We start from the raw sequence: 18,102 nt of genomic DNA, 5'->3' as shown, positions 1-18,102 counted from the left end.
TTACCCCCAAAGCAGACGAAGCCATCTATCTTATTATATGCTAATGAAATATGGCTTCCTGGTATTTACAAACTTGTGGTAGAGTATCTAATATATAACATCGATATGCAAAAAGCATAAAAACTTGTATTAGGAGTAAATCAAAGGGCATTGATCATATTTCCCAATCATATAACTAAACGCGAATTCAAACGCACGAAGATCCTTATCCTTAATTTTTTTTTTCTATTGACGATTTAAGCCAATCAAATTGTTACGTCGTAACAATGAAAAATATAAAATTAAAACAATAAGCTGTCATATATTCATGATCATAATCAATTATCGAAATTCTTTATTATCACCGTTTTTCGTTTATTTTTTTTATTTAAAGGCTCGCGTTGTATTATATAGAGCCACATTGCTTGTAAGCTAAACTTGGATCAAACATAGAGTAATATTCGACACTTTTTGTCTACCCCCTTCTCTCCCCACTAGTACTTTTATAATGTTTTGCAAGGAGAGATATTTTTTATGTACGACTATTATCATCGACGAAAATACTTTAGATAAATATGTATCAATTGTTTAAATTTTTTTCTTTTTTTTTTCTTTTTTTTTTTTTTTTTGTTTAAAATAAAATATGGAAACCACTCCTCAAGTTTCACACCCATTGTCAGCCATAAACGAAGTTGGTATTCCAAAAGAAACAGCGTTTTCAATCATGTTTGTTAGCGTTGGTATGGTGTGCTTTATCTGGCAAGCAATGACATCCGGAGAGATGTTTTACAAGACTAGAAAACCAATCGTTGGCATAGTATTTGTTCAGTCAACACTTGGAGTTGTGGTCACATTTGTCACTTTATTAACATCGCTTGTATATGTTGACTGCACTTTTGTAAGTTTTCTTTTCCACACTAAAAATAACATACATTATATTAATCTGGGTTACTGGTAGCGTCTTTTGTTCTCTGTAGTTGGTGTAAATATTGCAGACATGTCCCTACAATTTGTTCTGTTATGGAAAGCATACTTGGGCAACAATCGATCAAAACTAATCTTATTTTTAGGATCGATTCCTATATTATCAATTGCTGTATTTATTTGGATCAATATGACAATTGGAAAATCAAAGACATTTTTAGGTGTTGGCCTGTGCTCAACCGAATATCGTAGGTGCCCAACTAAAATATTAACAAAGTTGCAGATTCTCACATCCTTTTTTTTAAAAAGCTCTGTATATTGTTGTTACAAAAGCTGCCATTGATTGTACAGCAAACACTTTTCTGTCTGGATGCTTTATACTTGTTATTTACAGACATTACCGTATTCTCGGAAGCAGCATTCAAAAAACCTTGATAAAAGAGGGATTAATCTACTGGTAATATACATTTTTAAAAAAAATTATATGACAGAATGTTAACCCTTTTTAAGTTTTGGTGTGTGTTTTTCCAATATTTTGACAGGTATCTTGTTAGCTAACAATGTACTTGGTGGCAGCACACCCATTTTATATACGATTGATTGTAAGACAGTCAAACATTATGCTTTTAACGTCTTTTTATTAACTGTTATCATTGAAAAAGGGTACCTTGCATCCTATCTTATTATCAAGCAACTGACTCACCGAGGTCCATCTAGCAGTAGCTCTGATAGTGATAGCACAGAAGATGATGAAAGCATGACAATTGACTCGGAAAGCGTTATAAGAGACGATGATGATGAAGAAGAGATGGATAGTCGACGAAGAGGAAGCAGAAACCGAGATACAGTGCATAGTTCTATGGACGGTACATTAGTGCCCACATCACCGAAATCAACAAAGTTTCCAGAAGAGACAATGTACCCAGTGCCAACAATACCTTATTATGAACCCAAAACATTTGTACCTTCATCCATCACATTTGATCCTAAAAACTACTCATCAAGTATTACCGATGTCGGGATGGGTGACGAAGACGAAAAGACAGCATCGGGGCATTCTTTGCGTCGTTTTGAAACGAGCACAACCAGAAAACTTTCTATTTCTCAAACTTTAAGTTCATCCTAAATAAAAAAATTATGGCATAATTTTTGCCATTGTTTGTGGTTATTTTTTTGTCTGCTTTCCACTCATGATTTACTAGGCTCTACAATATAGAATTTTATTAAGGTAGTAGATAGACTGCTTTAGTTGAATTTTGCTGCGGATTGAGTAGTAAGCAATCATGTGGCACGAAAATACTCGTGGTCACTTTTTATAGACACCATTTTTTTTAAAAAAAAAACATTTTCTCTTTACTTTAATCCATTTTTAAAATGAACGAGCAAACAGTTTATATCCCTCCAGAGGTATACTCCCCTCCCCCTTTGAAGTTACACATTGTAATTAAGCAATATTAAACTCGATAATACTTTTTAGGAAGACGATGAAAAAATGCTATTGATAAAGGATGAACCAGAATTCTCCAAAAAAAGAACCGTAGTCATCATTGTCTCATTATTTTACATGTTTTATGTTAAAATGTACCTCCTAGTAATTTTTGGCATAACCCGACCTCAGCGCCAATTCATACAAGATTTCTTAAAAACTCCACTGTTTTGGTACAATATGGCCTTTTTAGCTATCAACATCATCCCATATATCATACTTGCTATTAAGAAGACGCCCGACGATAATTATCCCGTCCTGAAAAATATTATTAAGACAAAGACAAAGCTCTCTCGCAAAAGTTCAGTTTTACGGATTGTCGTATTTAGTGCCTTATGTAACTTTAATGTGGTACAGCTGTTAGAGATGGTGATTTACCCAGTGCTTTATTGGTACAACTATGGTCAATCAAGTGTCACATGCAATTCCATCGTTGCTTTTTCTCTTTACTTGACCGCGTTTTACTTGAGTCTAAAAATTTGGATCATGTTTGTCACAAGTAGTTATCGTGCTGTGTTTGACACCTTCACCATTTGGAGATTTGCCATGCAACGCTCAAGATCATCAGACGCTGTACAAGTCTAGATATCTTGTCGTCTAGCTTCTTTTTACCCTTTTCAATTTCCTATTTTAATCGTTCTTTCCTAGGACATTTACTTTATGAATAATGCTTATATCAAAAGTAAAAGCTCAAACATTATCGGTAATTAAAAGCATCCTGACATTTAAGCCATATCTTGTTTATCAGTTTATAAATAAAAACTTGTCCGTCCATTTTTTATTCTTTCTCTTTCCCTTTTCCCACCAACCCAAAATATAAAAGCATTAAGACAGTACTTATCCCCCTTTTTTTAAATGAGATAAATAACAAGTGCTATCAAAAGCTTAGTTAATAACATCTTTTGTTTTTTCAGTAAAACGCTTAAGTGTTACCTCTTTTTTTTTTTTAACGAAATGACATACTCCCGTTTTTTTAGTATTATGGCTGAGTCAGGTCTTCGCTGTACCATAAATACCTCCCATGTTAGGCTGTCAGGTTTAGGCTGGAATGGCTGTAAGTCACATAATCTTAAGTATGTATGCGAAAAAAAAAAAAAAAACGTGACTCTAAAAAAAGACATCGTTGTAGACACTGTCCAGAGCTCTATATGGCAGAGATTCGTCTTCATAGTTCTCTTCAATGCGCTTTTATCAGTAACGCATTGGTGTTTTATCATATCACCACTAATCGATCACGTTTTTCCGATCTCTCCGGTTCAAGCTTTGGTACCATCAAAAATGGTAAAAACCACAAACAGACATTGCGTTTGGCCGCGGCAACACGGGGAGGATATAAGAAGCAATATCTATACTCGGGTGCATGTTTTTGTGATTAAGACAGGACTGTAGTCATCTAACCCGTAAAACTCATTTTTAGCGTAAAACAAGCCTGGGGGGGGGCTTAAAGGTCTGGCTTTACCTATAGATAGCTGTTTATGACAAATTAGAGAATTATCATTCTTTCGGATCTCTACTGGAAGCGACGCATTGAGATATTAATGGTGTCTTAATTTAAACCAAATTTATCGATAAATGTCTAAACCAGCTGAATCATAAAGCAACATGCATGTTAGCAAAGTTACCATAACGCGTATATAGATTTCTTGTAAATCTCTTTCCAGATTAAAAAACAAGGTGACATATAAAAGAGTCTGTAATAACTTCTTGACCGGCATAGATACATGATTACAGCCAGATTCTTTATGACGATACTCGGGTGGAGTTCAAACATAAGCCCAAGAGTAGCTCAAACGCAGTGAGCTTACACAACTTACTATACCTTGTGCTTTACCCTCAATAAATAGAACATGCACCATTTCGGAAGCAATCGTTTTTTTTTTTTCGGAATTTCCCGACAATGATACGTGTACCATCTTTATACCTTTAAAGTGCCCAGTATAAAGGTCGCTGTCCACTCTTTCACACGCGGCAAGTCATTTTCTGTCGCGATCCACTATTCATCTGTGTCTTGACCAGCAATGACCAAAGTCAATGGTGACTAATTCACTTAACTTCGTGTCTCAGAACTAAATTTGATAAGACCATTAGCCTTGACCAGCACAGATACAAAGGCTTGCATACCCTGTATTTTTGAAGATAATTTCTTAGTCACCCGCAATAGAAGTGCTTCGGGTAATTCTTATGCTGATGCATAAAGAAGGGATTCCCCCACTGTTAAGATGATAAAAATAAGGTTACTATTGCCGTCCAGACAGTACAGGTTACCAGCTTTTCTTCAATAAGCTGATACAAGTATAAAATGCGTTTTTAGTTTCTTGTTGCACAAAAAAATCTAATATCCTTGTAGTGCTTGATGGATAAATGGATCATTTTGAAGAAAAAAGAGACATGATGTATAAAACGATATTGCTACAGTGGATATTGTAATTGGAGTGCAAGAATATGCAATACAAGACGCTATTTTTTGCAACAACCTAATGACTGCTATAGAAAATAAGCAAGCTTTCCATTTGCACAAATTCCCAAAGCTATCAAACCATAAAAAAAAAAATTTCCCTTGCAATATGGTAAAGCTTAATGTGATTGGGTAAGGTTAAAAAGGTGACTGTAGAAATTTATTAAAGGGGGGTTTAAAAACTAAAAAAGGTATAAAAAGTCTCGAGAAAACTTCAATTCAATGTTTCTTTAATTCACACCTGCTACCGCCGTTCTTTCTTGTTGTTAAATAACAAAAAAGCGGTTCTTCTTCGAAGAACAGGTAAAAAGAAATCAAGCCCGATTAATCACCGAGGATAATTATCAGTTTATCTAAGGCTTCATGCTCTGGCTAAAGATATACATCTTTGACTATATTTTTAAAAAAAATGAAAAATTTCTTTTGTAAACAATGGTGCCCACCCATGCACTGATTAGAATCTGTCACCATACTGCGTCAGAAAATAGCTGCCAACACGACTGACATGTGCTTCTCAGTTTCGCCCAATAAGAATGTAAAAAACATTCGATATTAGCGTCAACTACCTGCTATCGATTTTAAAAGCTATTCTAATTTAAGCGAGCTACTTTCCTCACATTTTAACAAGAACAGTGTTAAGTCTTGTTCAAACGCTTGCCTTTCTTGGATTAATTTATACGCTTTGACAAAAACTTTCATTCAAAATAAAAGGGAGTTCGTTCCGGGCATCATGAGAAATTTGATGAGCGGATAATTACTAGAATGGCTTAAGCATACGAAGCAAATTTTGATGATAAGGAAAACGGCTTCCAATATTTTTGCATTTGGTTGCAGAAAACAAGATTAGATGCATAGTGATAGATGACTGATGAACCAATTGAAAATTTTCGCGGAAGTTGCTTACTTTTTTGGACAAAATGTATAGAAAACCCCAATATAGAATATACAAACATCGCAAAAGATAACGCCGATGAAAACAATAAGCCAATAACAAGAGCCACAACCACTACTCACATTGTCAAGTTCACAAATGAACTTTTTGACGTCATAGATCTTGATGAAAGCTTAAAGGGAAGCTATCTTGATATGGATAACTGTCCAATCCATAAATCGAAGCCAGTGCCTAGGAAAATTGAAGGTAGGGGTTATAGAGTGATGTATTTGCCCCCTTACTCGCCGGAATTGAATCCCATTGAGCAGTTTTGGGCTATACTAAAGGGGAGGTTGAAGCGTCAGCGATTGATGACCGAAGAAAATTTGTCGGGCAGAATTGCCGATGCTTGTAATAACATACCCGTTAATGATCATTATGCCTTCTTTGGTCACTCTAAGCATCAATTATTAACTGCTATATCAAAACACCAGTCTAAACATATTTCATTTTATTAAACATGTTTTTCTAGAAAAAGCGACAAAATCAACGGGTCGCGCTGTATCAGATTAGGAGTAAGGCTTCAGTAACGGCTAATCGGTATATATGTGTCCGCCATTAGTAGCTTAGCCAATATGTCACCTAACACCAAATTATCTTGAAAGCTTGAAGTAAATAGGTATTTTAAGCTACAGAAACATCGTTGTGATTGTTAATAACATAGAATGGACAGAGGTCACCATTTTTGGGAATTAAAACAGTAAAAAATGAAAGAAAACGCTTGTATATGGGCACCATTTCAGTTCCCGCTCTTAAGAGGATATATAATCTCTTCATTTTATTTCGTCTTCCCTTTCCCCCTTTCTATTTCTTTCATTTTTGTATAATATCTCCTTTTATATATTTATGCCAGCCTTACAAACACACACAGTAGAAGGTATATCTCTTCAATTGCAAAAATTACGGCTATAGTTGACAGTTTGAAAAATAGGTTATTCATACCTGGAGAAACCCACGTTCCTCGGAAACGTATGGATATATTTCAAGGATCAGCTCGCTTGGCCTGATGTGCTTCGGTGGAAGGGATCTGTAAATGTGGCTTTGCAATAAGTAATTTAGGCGCATGGTGATTAATTGTTTACATAGGTTTTATTACCCACACTACCTGGCGTTCTTGCCATGACAAGCATATCATGTTTAGTCTGCTTATTCCATCTCACTTTTGAGGTAGAAATCAGTATTCCAGTGTCAGTTTGTAAGTAAAGGTTTATTATTATTATTTTTTTAAAAAAAATGATCCAGGTTGTTACACGATACACTAAATATCACGAAATTACGCAGTGGGAACAGTCTCCGTTGCATTAGGTCTATTATTAGCTTTTCGGGTCAATACAGCATATGACAGATATTGGGAAGGCAGAAAATTAATTCAGACCGTGACAGCAACCATTAGAAATGTAGCAAGACAGGTGTGGATTAATATCCCTGAAGAAACCGAGCAAGATCATTTAGAAAAAATGCGCTGTGTAAAACTTTTACTGGCTTTTTTTGTTGCCACGAAGCATCATCTCCGCCACGAGTACGGAACTCATTATTATGACCGTAAAGTTACACACACACACCCCAAAGTCACAATGATGTAATTCTCATTTATTAATTTTTTTCTGTAGTCGAGGTATTGTTGCCTCCTAAATGGGAGCCTGCAAGTGTCCAAAAGAACAAGGCATCAGAGGAGCAACAAGAAGATGTAGCAAACGGCAAAAAGGGTAAGAATTCTACCGTACCCAAAAAGGCTATGAGTATCACACTGGAAAGCAATGGTGATGATACCAGAAGCGTAGATGGATCCCCTCAAAATGTACCACACAAAATGCGAATTTTCAGCAAGGCTCCTGCTCTCTTGGTATCGCTTACTGATTCAATCAAGCCAGAATCTCATGGAGGTTATATGGAATCCGATGACCCAACACACATATCCAACGTACGCCGTTCGCTAGTGGACCAAGAGTTTCCCAACTCTGATGTATCACATATGTCTACTGCCTATTTGAAAAGCACAATGCCAGGCTCAGAGCTGAATCATACGATTTCTGAAGAAGAGGAGCAGAATGTTCATTTATTAGACGAGGGTGTAAATTTGCCACCAGTCGAAGCTGTAGACGACAACGTTCCTTCTGGATCTCGTGGCGTAAATAATGCAGGTGATCATATCAGAAATCGATTCCGTCAACATCGTCAATATAAAAAGAGAAACTTAGACCATTCTGAATTTACAAGTGAAGAAGATTTACCATATCAAGGTGATTCCGATTTATCGTTGCCTCTTGAAATTCTTTTTCGTGTTGCATTATATATAAATCAAGCAAAGGCCGCCAATAAAATAGAGTCTACCTTGGTTTCAGTCACTACAAGTTCGATTGATATTTTGGTCAATTCACTTACCGCCTTTGAAAGAATCGTTCATACTCCTATTCCCAAAGCATATAACATTCATTTGTAAGTTTTCTATACTGACGATTGATGCAAATATTAACGTATTGTTCAATAGAAAACAAGCTGTTGTTCTGTACATTTTCTTTTTACCTTTTGCTTTGGTAGATACACTTGGTTGGCTTGTTGCACCTATTGTAGCTATTGTTTCATTCACATTATTTGGTATTGAAGCCATTGGAGCAGAAATTGAAAATCCTTGTAAGTGTAAACTCAGTGAGAGTTTTTTTTTTTTTTTTTTTTTTCTTTTTTTTTTTTGCATTTGGACTAACACGATTTTGTAGTTGGTTATGATGATAACGATTTGCCACTCAACAGATATTGTGATGAATTGAAGAAAGAAGTCGAATATATCATATATCATATACCTACTCACTCTACAAGTATTTTGTTAGACGGTCAATAAATTTTATTTTTATATTGATAATTTTTTTAAAGTGTATATAATGAAGAGGGCGGTCAAACTATCTACGGTTATAACCTCCATGGTATTTAGGAGCTCTTTTAGAATAACCTCCCGAGTCACTTTTAGTTAAATCGATAACACCAGAAGAACTTGGCCTGGGAAGATCTGAGCCGTTTCCACGAGGGAAATCCCCATCGTAATTTTGTTGTTGGCGTTTTTTATTGAGGTTGACTGTACCTGACCTTGTCGGTTGAGGAAGTGAATTGTTTACCGCCTTCCAGTTATTATTTCCAGATTTTCCGGAATAGTTGTAATTATCTTTTCCCTTCTTTTTCTTTTCTGACGTAAAGAAGTTATCCAAATTCGACCTCGAATTATCCACTATATCCGTTCTGCGACGTTTACCGCCTGCACTGTCATCTTTATACGAAGAAGGCTTTATATTGCCCTTGTAGGGCTTCTTTTTTTCCTGTTCATAATGGTCGCTATCATCATATCTGTCATTATACCTGTTTCTTTTGTTATTTTCATTGTCGGAATCGTTGTATCTTCTCTTATATGCACCATTATTGAATCCTCTGTCATTGCTATAGTCGTTGTTACGACGAGGACTACTCTCTCTGCTAGAGTCTGACCATCTTTGATGACTTGTGGATGAGGCACTGAAAGATGAAGCAGAACTCTTCATTTGCTTTTTAGGGTCAAATCTGCTACCTTCAGTGAGACTGAGATATGAAAATACCGAAGGAACGGTAGTCAAGTATTTAGGGAGATCAGGGCAATCGTCGCCATAATGTCCCTTTTCAGTACAGTAATAACAGTAGGCAGTAGGTATTCTACTAGGTGGACTTTCATTCTCATATACATGCAGTAGGCTTGGACAGTTCTAAATGATGGATTAATTTTCTTTTGTTGTTTTTTATATATATGGTATAATTACCAATGCATTGTGGTAGCTCATATAACAAACATGGCAAGATTTGCTCTCACGTGGGTTGGTGCAATCCTGCGAAATAATTAATATTTGGTGCAGTTTATTCAATTTTTATCACTTACTGCTTGATTGTGGCCTCTCATTTTACATCTACCACAGTATCTAAAACCAACACATCTACTGTCAGCATGCTTAGGCCCGCCGCAGTCACTGCACTAAACACAGGGTCAACACACTTTCTAAATTGAATCTTCTTTTTTTTTACCAAATTGCAATCTCTGCGGTCATGACCAGGCTGATGACAGCCGAAACAAACTCTAATGGGCTTATTCACATATTTTACTCTACTCTGACGCTTAGAAATCTACAAGGGATGTCAGATCCTTCATCTGAATGATTTTCTATCCGACTTACTTGTTCATCAATCAAATCTTGTAACTTCGCGTTAAGTTCTGCTTCCTCCTCATCGGTTTCTTCATCGTCCATGTAACGCTTATCGCCCAAATCGATATATCTAGTCACTTGGGGTTGCATAACTATGTCGGTATCTTCTGGTGTAGAAGGGTTCTCAAGAGTTCCAATATCTTCAGCATCGGAATCTTCCTCTCCCTCCTCCTTCTCACTTAATTGTAACTCATTAGCAGAGGAGAAATTGGTATCTTGTTTCTCTGCATTGTCCCCAATAGGGGCGTATACAACTTTTGGTTCTTCAGGTTTCTCAACACTCGGCACTTTTTTGTTAAATTGAACCATGCTCATAATTTTGTCTTCCAGATCGCTATCCATATCGTCACTTTATTATTTTTTCAAACATGTCAGAAACTTTTGTGCGTCTAAAATGTTGAAAAAGGAAAACAATGTTTACCTTGAATGACCCTCATCATCGTCAGCATGAAGGTCTCTATCGCCATATTGTCGTAGAAGCTCTAATTCATCTTCGTCGTCGCTAAACATTATGCGCTTTAATTTCGTTTGTAAAAAAGAAACAGAAAAAGATTTACAACTTTTGGGCACACCAGTTTAGTCAAAATACACCAGTCACGACGGTGTTTCAATCGTGTGCCGTTCAGCACTTCAGAATATTGTGTGGGTGGTTTTTTTCTTCTTTCAAATACACCAAAAAAAAAAAAACAGTTGTCAAAATGAGCTACTCACAAGATACCTGGCTTGATAGTCTTATAAAACATTCAATTTTTGAATTGAATCAACAAGAAAAATTAGTTGTTCAATCGTTGGAGATTAATCAAACACGTCAACAACCCGTGACTGACTTTATACTTCAACACCACAATCGTGTTATTGCTTTAAGAGACAATGATCTCTTTGTTGCCGTTGGAAAGCAAATTAGAGTGCTGAACTTGACTGAATTTAAGGACACTTGGGTTGAAGTTTCTCAGGAGGTTCAAGACCAAGGCATTGCCTTATTTGAAAACTGGATTCATTCAGTTCCCTACAAAGTAAGAAAATCGGGTTTGCTCTTACCACTGATATATATATTAATTTTCTTCTTCCAAAGGTATTAGATACGCCTGAAATCAACTTTTATATTGAATCTATGGTGCCTAATATCAATGGCAGACTTTTAGCAGTAACTGGAAATTCAGGCTTGGTGATCGTCTGTTTACCCAGACAAGGTTTTTCGGACGTTTCTCATTCTAGAAGAAAGATCGATTGCCGAACTTTATCAATCGGTACAAAATATTACGACTTTTCAAGAAACGAAATTCTCAAAGTAGAGTGGCACCCATTGAGTGAAACACGTACCCATATCGTAGTTCTTGGTAGTGATAATATGCTGCGGTAAAGATCTAAAAGTGTTTCCTTTTTACGTATTACTTATTTATTTTGATATATTCGTACTGTAGTATCTTTGACGTTAGTGTAGATATCGAGGAACCTGAGCAGACTTTTGATTTATCTCCTAATGAAAAGTCCGAAAAGAGCAGCCAAGGTGGATTTTCTTTGGATGACGATGAAAGTGGAGAAGAGGATGCTGTCACATTCAGTCTCGGTAATATTAGTCGAGATACAAGCGGATGGGAGCCATTTACCGTGTTCTATGCTCTTCGCAGCGGTCACATCTATTCACTTTGTCCTGTGATCCCTTTCAAAAGGTATTGTAATTCTTGTTTTTGTTTGCTAATATTTAAAAGCTAATAATCGAGATTTGATAGCGTTATTCGCCGTGGTCATTTAGACAATCTTTCGTGTCTTTCTCAAGTGAAGTACGAGCAGTCCAAGTCCAACAACAAAACTTTGTCTCACCTTTTCAGTCTCCACAATCAATGGATCAAACATTTATTTGAATCTGCAAAGATCGGAACTAAAGGCTTAGATAGTGACTCATTGACAGTATTTAGCTCAGATGAACATATCCCTTATCCTGTCCAAAGACAGGGTCCCTTTTTAATCAGTCATACTAATCCCCTTGATGGTGGAATCGAAGCTACCGATATCCTATTCAGCAATGTTGGTCCAATCAGCATTCTCTCTTTGGCTTTGAATAACGGAACTTTGCATAATTATATTATTGGAAGTGAAATTGATGCTCAATGGCAATTACCTGTAAAGAACGCAAAAAATATTTGGCAAAGTGAGGTAAAACTATCATTTATAGTGTATCATAAATGATGAATTGAAACTAATCACACAAGTCAAGTTGGCACATTTGCTATCAGATGCGGATTTTCTCCCAAGAGCCTCCTTGTACGAAGTTCTCAAGTTAAAGTCAGAAAATACACCCCCTTTCCAACGTGTCACTTTGGTTAACGATCCCTTATACAAAGATACATATTACGCTTATCATGCCGGTGGTGTACATGTTATTTCAATGAACAAATGGGTACAGCAACTGGCGGACCTTAGCAACAGCTTTGAAGAGGGAAAATCAACTGAAGGTGGAATCAACAATTGGTTAAATCAAAAAATTACATCTGACGTTCGTCAACTTGTGAACTCATCGCCTTTGCAATCCGGATTTGTACCTATTGTTGGGTTTGTTTTAATCAAAGATATGTATTTGTCTTATTCTTCCATCACTTTAACCTCAGATTACCGCGCCGTAACTAGAGATATGAATATGCGTCATGATAGACCTGTATCCAAAGAATCTCAAAATGCTATAAAAGAACAACTAAAGTATGTCGGTGATGCGGAATCCAAATACCAACCTCTTTTATCTTTACCTGCATTCCAACCTCCTAAGCAGCTGGATGGCTTACCTAAACAAGCTAAAATTATAATCCCTCCCAATATGGGCGGATCCAAGGATATTGTGATTACCGAGGAATCACTCCGTTTCTTTGCCAAATCTTCTGAACAAATTCGTCGTGAAACACATGATTTAAAGAAGGCAGCTGTCAAGATTGATTCAAGATTACTTATGCAACAAAAGGAGTTTGAGAAACAAGTTACAGACTTAAGAGATTTATATGATCGCTTACAGCTCGCCAGGTCCGCTGATATCAAAACTGGTCAAGAACAAAAATTAAAAGAACTTCATCAAACGCACGCCAAATTACGTTTAAGAATCGATGAACAGTTGCGCAAGTTAATGCAAGTGTATCAACCTGATTTATCTAATGAGGAAAAGGATTGGATCGCCAAGTTAGAAAAGATCGCAAAGCAAGTTGGTGGCGAGTCAGGCTATGATGCTCGCATTAAGCAGGTAATGATTATCTTCCATACATGAAAAAACCAGGGGAAAAAGTAATTAATACCCTGATAGCTAAAGGATCAACTGGAACAAATATCACTCAAGTCAAGTAAGAAACCAAAGGCCACCGTTTCCAACATTAATGCCACTCAGCTTAACAACGTTTTGCGTACTTTGAAAGAGCAGTAAGTTTTGTTTCTCATACTGATGATTTGTATATTCATTTTTTTTATAATAATTTTTAGAAAAAGCTCTATTACGGATGTTAAGCATAGAGTTGAAACAGTCAGCAACAAATTACCTTCAACAGTTGCATAAATTTTCTTGTCACAAACCTGTGAATTGCAAAAAATAAAATTAAAACCATTTTTACAAACAATCGTGTACCGCCTTCTTTCTCTTTTTTACAAGCCGATTTATTCATTTGAATTTGCTAGCGACGCATCAGCGTTAATTGCTGGTAGATTTGTAGCGTATATTTTTAGCACAAGATTAAAAAAAGAATATGCATATGTCAAAACATGGAGTCAATCATAAGCTGATACGTTGACTGTGCATAACTCCTTACTTAAATGGATACATTGATTTAATTTGGTCCATGGCGATTACATTTAAAAATTAGTTATTACCTGCATGCCCTTCTTTTTATTTTTTTTTATTTTTCGTGTCATTTTGGATAATCGTAAACTTTGTTTGCTCTCTGGCAGCCAAATTAAAGTTAACCTCATATCTTAAACTGACAACCTTTTATCAGATTTAGAAAAGACAATGTCAACTCCTTTTGAAATTCATTATGATCCAAAGTTTGTTGATATATTTGGCAAGACTATTGGAATGATTCGTAAAGTCATTATGTCAGAAACAGCTCAACCATTCATTCTATCTGGACCTTCTACTCTTGGATGGGATATGTTATCCAATGTCATTGAAAGTAATGATCAGGTCCTTGTTTTAAATTACGGATATTCTAGCTCTCAAATCTCGGAATGGTATGCAGTATGTTGAATTTTAAACTCACATTTACTTATCCGCATGAACATATAAACAGCCTTGAATTATATGGCGCAAGAGTGACACAGATTTGCCCTCAAATAGGATTACATCCTAGTCAAGAAGCTATCGAACAGGCAGTCACTAATACTCGTTATAAGTTAATAGCAATTACACATGTTGAGACTTCGTAAGTTTATACTGAAATTATCGTACATGTCGTATTTATATAAGTTTCAGGACGGGTGTTCTTTCAGACATTAAGACCATTGCAGAGATTGTGAAGTCTATTTCCCCAGAAACTCTGGTCGTAGTTGATGCTATCTGTTCCATTAATTCAGAAGAGATATGCTTTGATTTGTGGGATCTGGATATAATTATCACTGGTTCTCAAAAGTTTATAGGTGTTCGAGCAGGCCTATCTATTGTTATTGTTAGTCAAAAGGCTATCAGTATGTCTCAAAATAGAAAAATGCCTATAGCCTCCTACCACGCTAATTGGAATAAATGGCTCCCTGGTAAGAAATTGATAAATGTTTTGGGTTTGGATAATTATTAACTTCCTTCCCACTATAACAAAAAGTTATGCAATCTTATGAAACAGGCCAACTTTCATGTTTTACAACATCTTCTTTAGAGCTTATTTATGCTCTTCATACCACGATGACAAAAATGCTCGGTGAACCCTTTAACGCGCGATTTGACGAGCAACGTCAAGTAGTATCTGATTTTAGGCGGACTGTAAGAAACTGGGGTCTGCAACTTGTCCCACGCAATGAGGCTTGGGCGGCTAATGAATACACTTCTATTTGGTTACCCAAAGGCCTTGATATCGTAAAGCTTGTTGAAAGCATTGCTAAAAAAGGCGTTCAAATTAATGTTGGTTCGTTCAAGAGCTCAGCGCCCTATTTCAGATTCAGGTAATAAACGCACTCCAGAGAGTCTCTTAAAAACGGTACTAAGCTAATGTGTAGTCATATGAGAATTTCAGTGACAGACAATGAACGTCAACATATTATGAAGGCGGCCGAAAATGCTTTATTCTGCTCTTTAAATGAGATGGGCTACAAGTTTATAGATCATTGTGCTGCTTCTGTTTCAAGGCTTTAGTATACTACTGTTTATATTAAAAGAAGTTTTTTTAAAGCGAATGAATCAGATGTGAAAGATATGCTTCCATAATACAATACTTTTCTTAAAATTTGGATACGGAATACATTTCTGGGGGGGGGGCATTCGCTAAATTTAGTTGTTGGGAACACCCGAAGACCGCAACGTCGCCAGACTGGTGCGCTGGAAGTTTTTCGACAAGTAATGGCTGAATTGTCTTGTTCAACTTTTCCAGAAAACAGAATTTCAATCAACGTTTCAATAGCTTTAAAAAGACCTGATATTGATTTTCTGCATTTGGTTTCCTAAAGCACACTCTGAAATATTCCAAGAAATAAACGGTTAAATTATTTGAGACTAAAACTAGATATCTTTTTATTAAATGGAAAAGGGGATCCTTTTTATAAGGAAGGGTTGAAATAGATTGTTATCCGGGAAGATCAGATGGGAGCGTGGATTGGAAGTAGACATTAATATCTTGATCAGTTAATGGTTTATGTTTCAGTGCTGGGTTGCTATTAAATGTCAAGTAGATTAGAGGCTGGATATATAGTGTGTATATATCACACTCATGTGTGATTTTATGTAACATATCGAGTCTTTCACGAAGAATGTCATAGTCGAATTTATGATTGATTTTGTTGTATAGCCACATGACCGATTTTGGTATATAGCTTTTAGACATGCCAACTTATGACCTTATTTTCCTGCTTTCTTTTCGCCTGCTTCTTTTGTAATTGCCACCTTCGTTGGGCTATTTTGGTTTTGTACTTGCAATCCTGTTGGGTTGGGCACAGGTTTCTTGGTAGATTTGAGAAAGTAGTAGGTAGTCTCTTGAATAAAAGGATTCTTGTGCTGCAAGATATAAAAGCAAGGTACTTGGTCCGATTAGTTGGTATTGAAAGGATGGATTATTACAGCTTTTAATCTTGTGGAAAAATCATTATTCTACATCGGTATAGTTGACAAATAGCATACAGCAGAAGACGTCCTTTTAAATTGACACTATCTGAAGCGTAATCATTGGAATGCATTGAAACAACTTTTGCATCGGGTGAGTTCAGAATATTGCAGATGTAACAACTGTTTAAATAGTGGGGCTTAATACCATTATTGTCAGTAAGTTTTGTCTTGCAGATTTTCACAGACCGTAACTTTTTAGGCATGAATTCATTCTGACTAAAATTTCACGGAAAACTTTATAAGCCTTCTCAAATTTTGTCTTAAGTTCTTTATTTTCATAAAAAAGCTTCCGGATAGTTTAGATTTTTTTTTCAAAAATCCTGCCTTTCTATGCTTGAAGTTACAGTTTAACGTTTAGCAAATATATATTTTTGACATGAAGGGTAAATCTGGTCATTATGGTCCATTTTGTTGTAAATATACAGTGTTTAGTGTTCGAACTTTTCGATCTTGCGAGCTTTGGATCGAGCATTGATCGAAGCTCGCTTGGTTATAAGGCTGCAAAAAGACGAGTAATGACATTTTCTCTTAACAATACTCTTAACAATACTCTTAACATCATTAGTTTCTGATTTTAATGGTTCAGAATTACAATCAAAAGTAGAACAATCAAGATTGTGATGTTTTGAAATGTGTAAAATGATAGATAAAAACAGAATTAAAGAAATGATTCTCGGTTAATCATTTGATTAACTTATGGAGAGAAGATCATCGCAAAAGGGAGGACGCCGCTTTTTTATAGTGACACATCTAGGTGATTGAATCTGGTATAGAATAGGTAGTGGCTTCTTAAACATGGCTATTAGAATGACATAATCTTAAGTCAACCACTATTTTATCATATTTCATCACTACCACCGTTACCATGTATACCTTCTTTCGATAACCCTCTTTGCGTTCCACTACAAACAATTGGGTTTACACAAACAGTACCTAGACACGCCCTATATTATTTTGGCCTCCGACCAGTTGCGCAGTACAGCAGTCACGTTTTTTTGTTGAAAATAGAGGGCGTAGTCTTTTTTTTTTGTCCTTCTCTTTTTTTTTGCTTCATTAATTAATTACCCTTCCGTTTGCGAATGCCAGTACCGAAAGCAGCATTGAAAGCCAGTTGCGAGCCAGTGCGAGCGAGTGCCATGCCAAAAGCTTAAACCTGTGTCGAAGCGAGTGTCTGTAAGTACCCAAACGAGTGTTGAAAGCGACTGCGCCCTCCATGGGGCCTTCATCCGTGTTAGAGCCAGTACAGCACAAGTATCGACGCCAGTGCAGAAACCCTTTAAGTGGTAGACGCCAGTGCCCAAAGCAGTGTTAAGAGCGAGTGCAAACACGCCAGTGCCTAAACCTGTGTCGAAGCGAGTGTCCATGTCAGTGCCCACACTCCAGTGTTGAAGGAAGTGCATCGCACCCTACTTTAAGTCAGGGTCTCAACCAGTGTCGAAGCGAATACAGCACGAGTATTGACGCCAGTGCAGATACCCTCCAGTGGTAGACGCCAGTGCCCAAAGCAGTGTTGAAAGCAAAGTTGCAAGCCAATGCGGACCGAGTTGCCATGCCAGTGCTCTAAATCTGTGTCGAAGCGAGTGTCTGTAAGTATCCAAACGAGAGTGTTGAAAATGACCGCGCCCTCCTTGGGGCCTTGATCCGTGTTAGTGCGAGTACAGCACAAGTATCGACGCCAGTGCAGAAACCCTTCAAGTGGTAGACGCCAGTGCCGAAAGCAGTGTTAAGAGCGAGTGCAACCATGCCAGTGCCTAAACCTATGTCGAAGCAAGTGTCCATGTCAGTGCCAAAACACGTGTCGGAGCCAGTACAGCACAAGTTGTCGTGAGTTCAGACTCG

The 18,102-nt window shown here is 36.8% G+C and overlaps 7 protein-coding genes across 7 annotated transcripts; 5 read left to right on the top strand and 2 right to left on the bottom strand.

Moving 5' to 3' along the window:
* Nucleotides 1-622: 622 nt before the first annotated feature.
* EV154DRAFT_460519 (uncharacterized protein) lies at nucleotides 623-2,029 on the top strand (the record flags this gene model as incomplete). The annotated part of the gene is made up of 5 exons (XM_051597519.1): nucleotides 623-877; nucleotides 938-1,151; nucleotides 1,213-1,305; nucleotides 1,458-1,505; nucleotides 1,566-2,029. 5 exons carry the CDS (start codon nucleotides 623-625, stop codon nucleotides 2,027-2,029), a joined length of 1,074 nt encoding a protein of 357 aa, XP_051460148.1.
* Nucleotides 2,030-2,266: 237 nt separating this feature from the next.
* EV154DRAFT_600575 (uncharacterized protein) lies at nucleotides 2,267-3,176 on the top strand. Its single transcript, XM_051607172.1, has 2 exons — nucleotides 2,267-2,310; nucleotides 2,381-3,176. Exons 1-2 carry the CDS (start codon nucleotides 2,278-2,280, stop codon nucleotides 2,972-2,974), a joined length of 627 nt encoding a protein of 208 aa, XP_051460147.1. The 5' UTR covers nucleotides 2,267-2,277; the 3' UTR covers nucleotides 2,975-3,176.
* A 3,718-nt stretch (nucleotides 3,177-6,894) lies between these two features.
* EV154DRAFT_536899 (Bestrophin, RFP-TM, chloride channel-domain-containing protein) lies at nucleotides 6,895-8,611 on the top strand (the record flags this gene model as incomplete). Its single annotated transcript, XM_051604173.1, has 5 exons — nucleotides 6,895-6,970; nucleotides 7,057-7,317; nucleotides 7,386-8,211; nucleotides 8,264-8,406; nucleotides 8,490-8,611. The coding sequence occupies 5 exons, from the start codon at nucleotides 6,895-6,897 to the stop codon at nucleotides 8,609-8,611; spliced, it is 1,428 nt and encodes a 475-aa protein (XP_051460146.1).
* Nucleotides 8,612-8,637: 26 nt separating this feature from the next.
* EV154DRAFT_500589 (uncharacterized protein) lies at nucleotides 8,638-10,559 on the bottom strand. The gene is made up of 6 exons (XM_051600610.1): nucleotides 10,411-10,559; nucleotides 9,960-10,338; nucleotides 9,811-9,909; nucleotides 9,668-9,760; nucleotides 9,552-9,617; nucleotides 8,638-9,497 (listed from the first exon to the last, which is right to left on the bottom strand). Exons 1-6 carry the CDS (start codon nucleotides 10,497-10,499, stop codon nucleotides 8,670-8,672), a joined length of 1,554 nt encoding a protein of 517 aa, XP_051460145.1. The 5' UTR covers nucleotides 10,500-10,559; the 3' UTR covers nucleotides 8,638-8,669.
* On the top strand, nucleotides 10,560-13,579 carry EV154DRAFT_500588 (nuclear pore component-domain-containing protein). Its single transcript, XM_051600609.1, has 7 exons — nucleotides 10,560-11,002; nucleotides 11,062-11,345; nucleotides 11,411-11,659; nucleotides 11,720-12,143; nucleotides 12,205-13,212; nucleotides 13,273-13,385; nucleotides 13,446-13,579. Exons 1-7 carry the CDS (start codon nucleotides 10,688-10,690, stop codon nucleotides 13,516-13,518), a joined length of 2,466 nt encoding a protein of 821 aa, XP_051460144.1. The 5' UTR covers nucleotides 10,560-10,687; the 3' UTR covers nucleotides 13,519-13,579.
* A 389-nt stretch (nucleotides 13,580-13,968) lies between these two features.
* On the top strand, nucleotides 13,969-15,300 carry EV154DRAFT_581934 (pyridoxal phosphate-dependent transferase; the record flags this gene model as incomplete). Its single annotated transcript, XM_051606658.1, has 5 exons — nucleotides 13,969-14,189; nucleotides 14,249-14,380; nucleotides 14,431-14,708; nucleotides 14,774-15,110; nucleotides 15,165-15,300. 5 exons carry the CDS (start codon nucleotides 13,969-13,971, stop codon nucleotides 15,298-15,300), a joined length of 1,104 nt encoding a protein of 367 aa, XP_051460143.1.
* A 2,194-nt stretch (nucleotides 15,301-17,494) lies between these two features.
* EV154DRAFT_500582 (uncharacterized protein) lies at nucleotides 17,495-18,042 on the bottom strand (the record flags this gene model as incomplete). The annotated part of the gene is made up of 3 exons (XM_051600608.1): nucleotides 17,495-17,537; nucleotides 17,740-17,823; nucleotides 17,882-18,042. 3 exons carry the CDS (start codon nucleotides 18,040-18,042, stop codon nucleotides 17,495-17,497), a joined length of 288 nt encoding a protein of 95 aa, XP_051460142.1.
* Between the last annotated feature and the right edge of the window lie 60 nt (nucleotides 18,043-18,102).

This window comes from Mucor mucedo, assembly GCF_025094135.1.
Source record: "Mucor mucedo strain NRRL 3635 chromosome Unknown EV154scaffold_22, whole genome shotgun sequence".
Classification (NCBI taxonomy): domain Eukaryota; kingdom Fungi; phylum Mucoromycota; class Mucoromycetes; order Mucorales; family Mucoraceae; genus Mucor; species Mucor mucedo.
The sequence above is the reverse complement of the archived record's forward strand: the minus strand, read 5'-3'. Positions and strand labels throughout refer to the sequence as shown.

What these genes read in the sequence shown, in the direction of transcription:
- EV154DRAFT_500588 (XM_051600609.1), top strand. Translation starts at nt 10,688, where the DNA reads ATGAGCTACTCACAAGATACCTGGCTTGATAGTCTTATAAAACATTCA. An exon ending in TTCATTCAGTTCCCTACAAA is followed by an intron (nt 11,003 to 11,061) that starts GTAAGAAAATCG and finishes CTTCTTCCAAAG; the next exon opens with GTATTAGATACGCCTGAAAT. An exon ending in GGTAGTGATAATATGCTGCG is followed by an intron (nt 11,346 to 11,410) that starts GTAAAGATCTAA and finishes TTCGTACTGTAG; the next exon opens with TATCTTTGACGTTAGTGTAG.
- EV154DRAFT_500589 (XM_051600610.1), bottom strand. Translation starts at nt 10,499, where the DNA reads ATGTTTAGCGACGACGAAGATGAATTAGAGCTTCTACGACAATATGGC. An exon ending in ACCGCAGAGATTGCAATTTG is followed by an intron (nt 9,761 to 9,810) that starts GTAAAAAAAAAG and finishes CCCTGTGTTTAG; the next exon opens with TGCAGTGACTGCGGCGGGCC. An exon ending in TGAGCTACCACAATGCATTG is followed by an intron (nt 9,498 to 9,551) that starts GTAATTATACCA and finishes TCCATCATTTAG; the next exon opens with AACTGTCCAAGCCTACTGCA.
- EV154DRAFT_600575 (XM_051607172.1), top strand. Translation starts at nt 2,278, where the DNA reads ATGAACGAGCAAACAGTTTATATCCCTCCAGAG. An exon ending in CAGTTTATATCCCTCCAGAG is followed by an intron (nt 2,311 to 2,380) that starts GTATACTCCCCT and finishes AATACTTTTTAG; the next exon opens with GAAGACGATGAAAAAATGCT.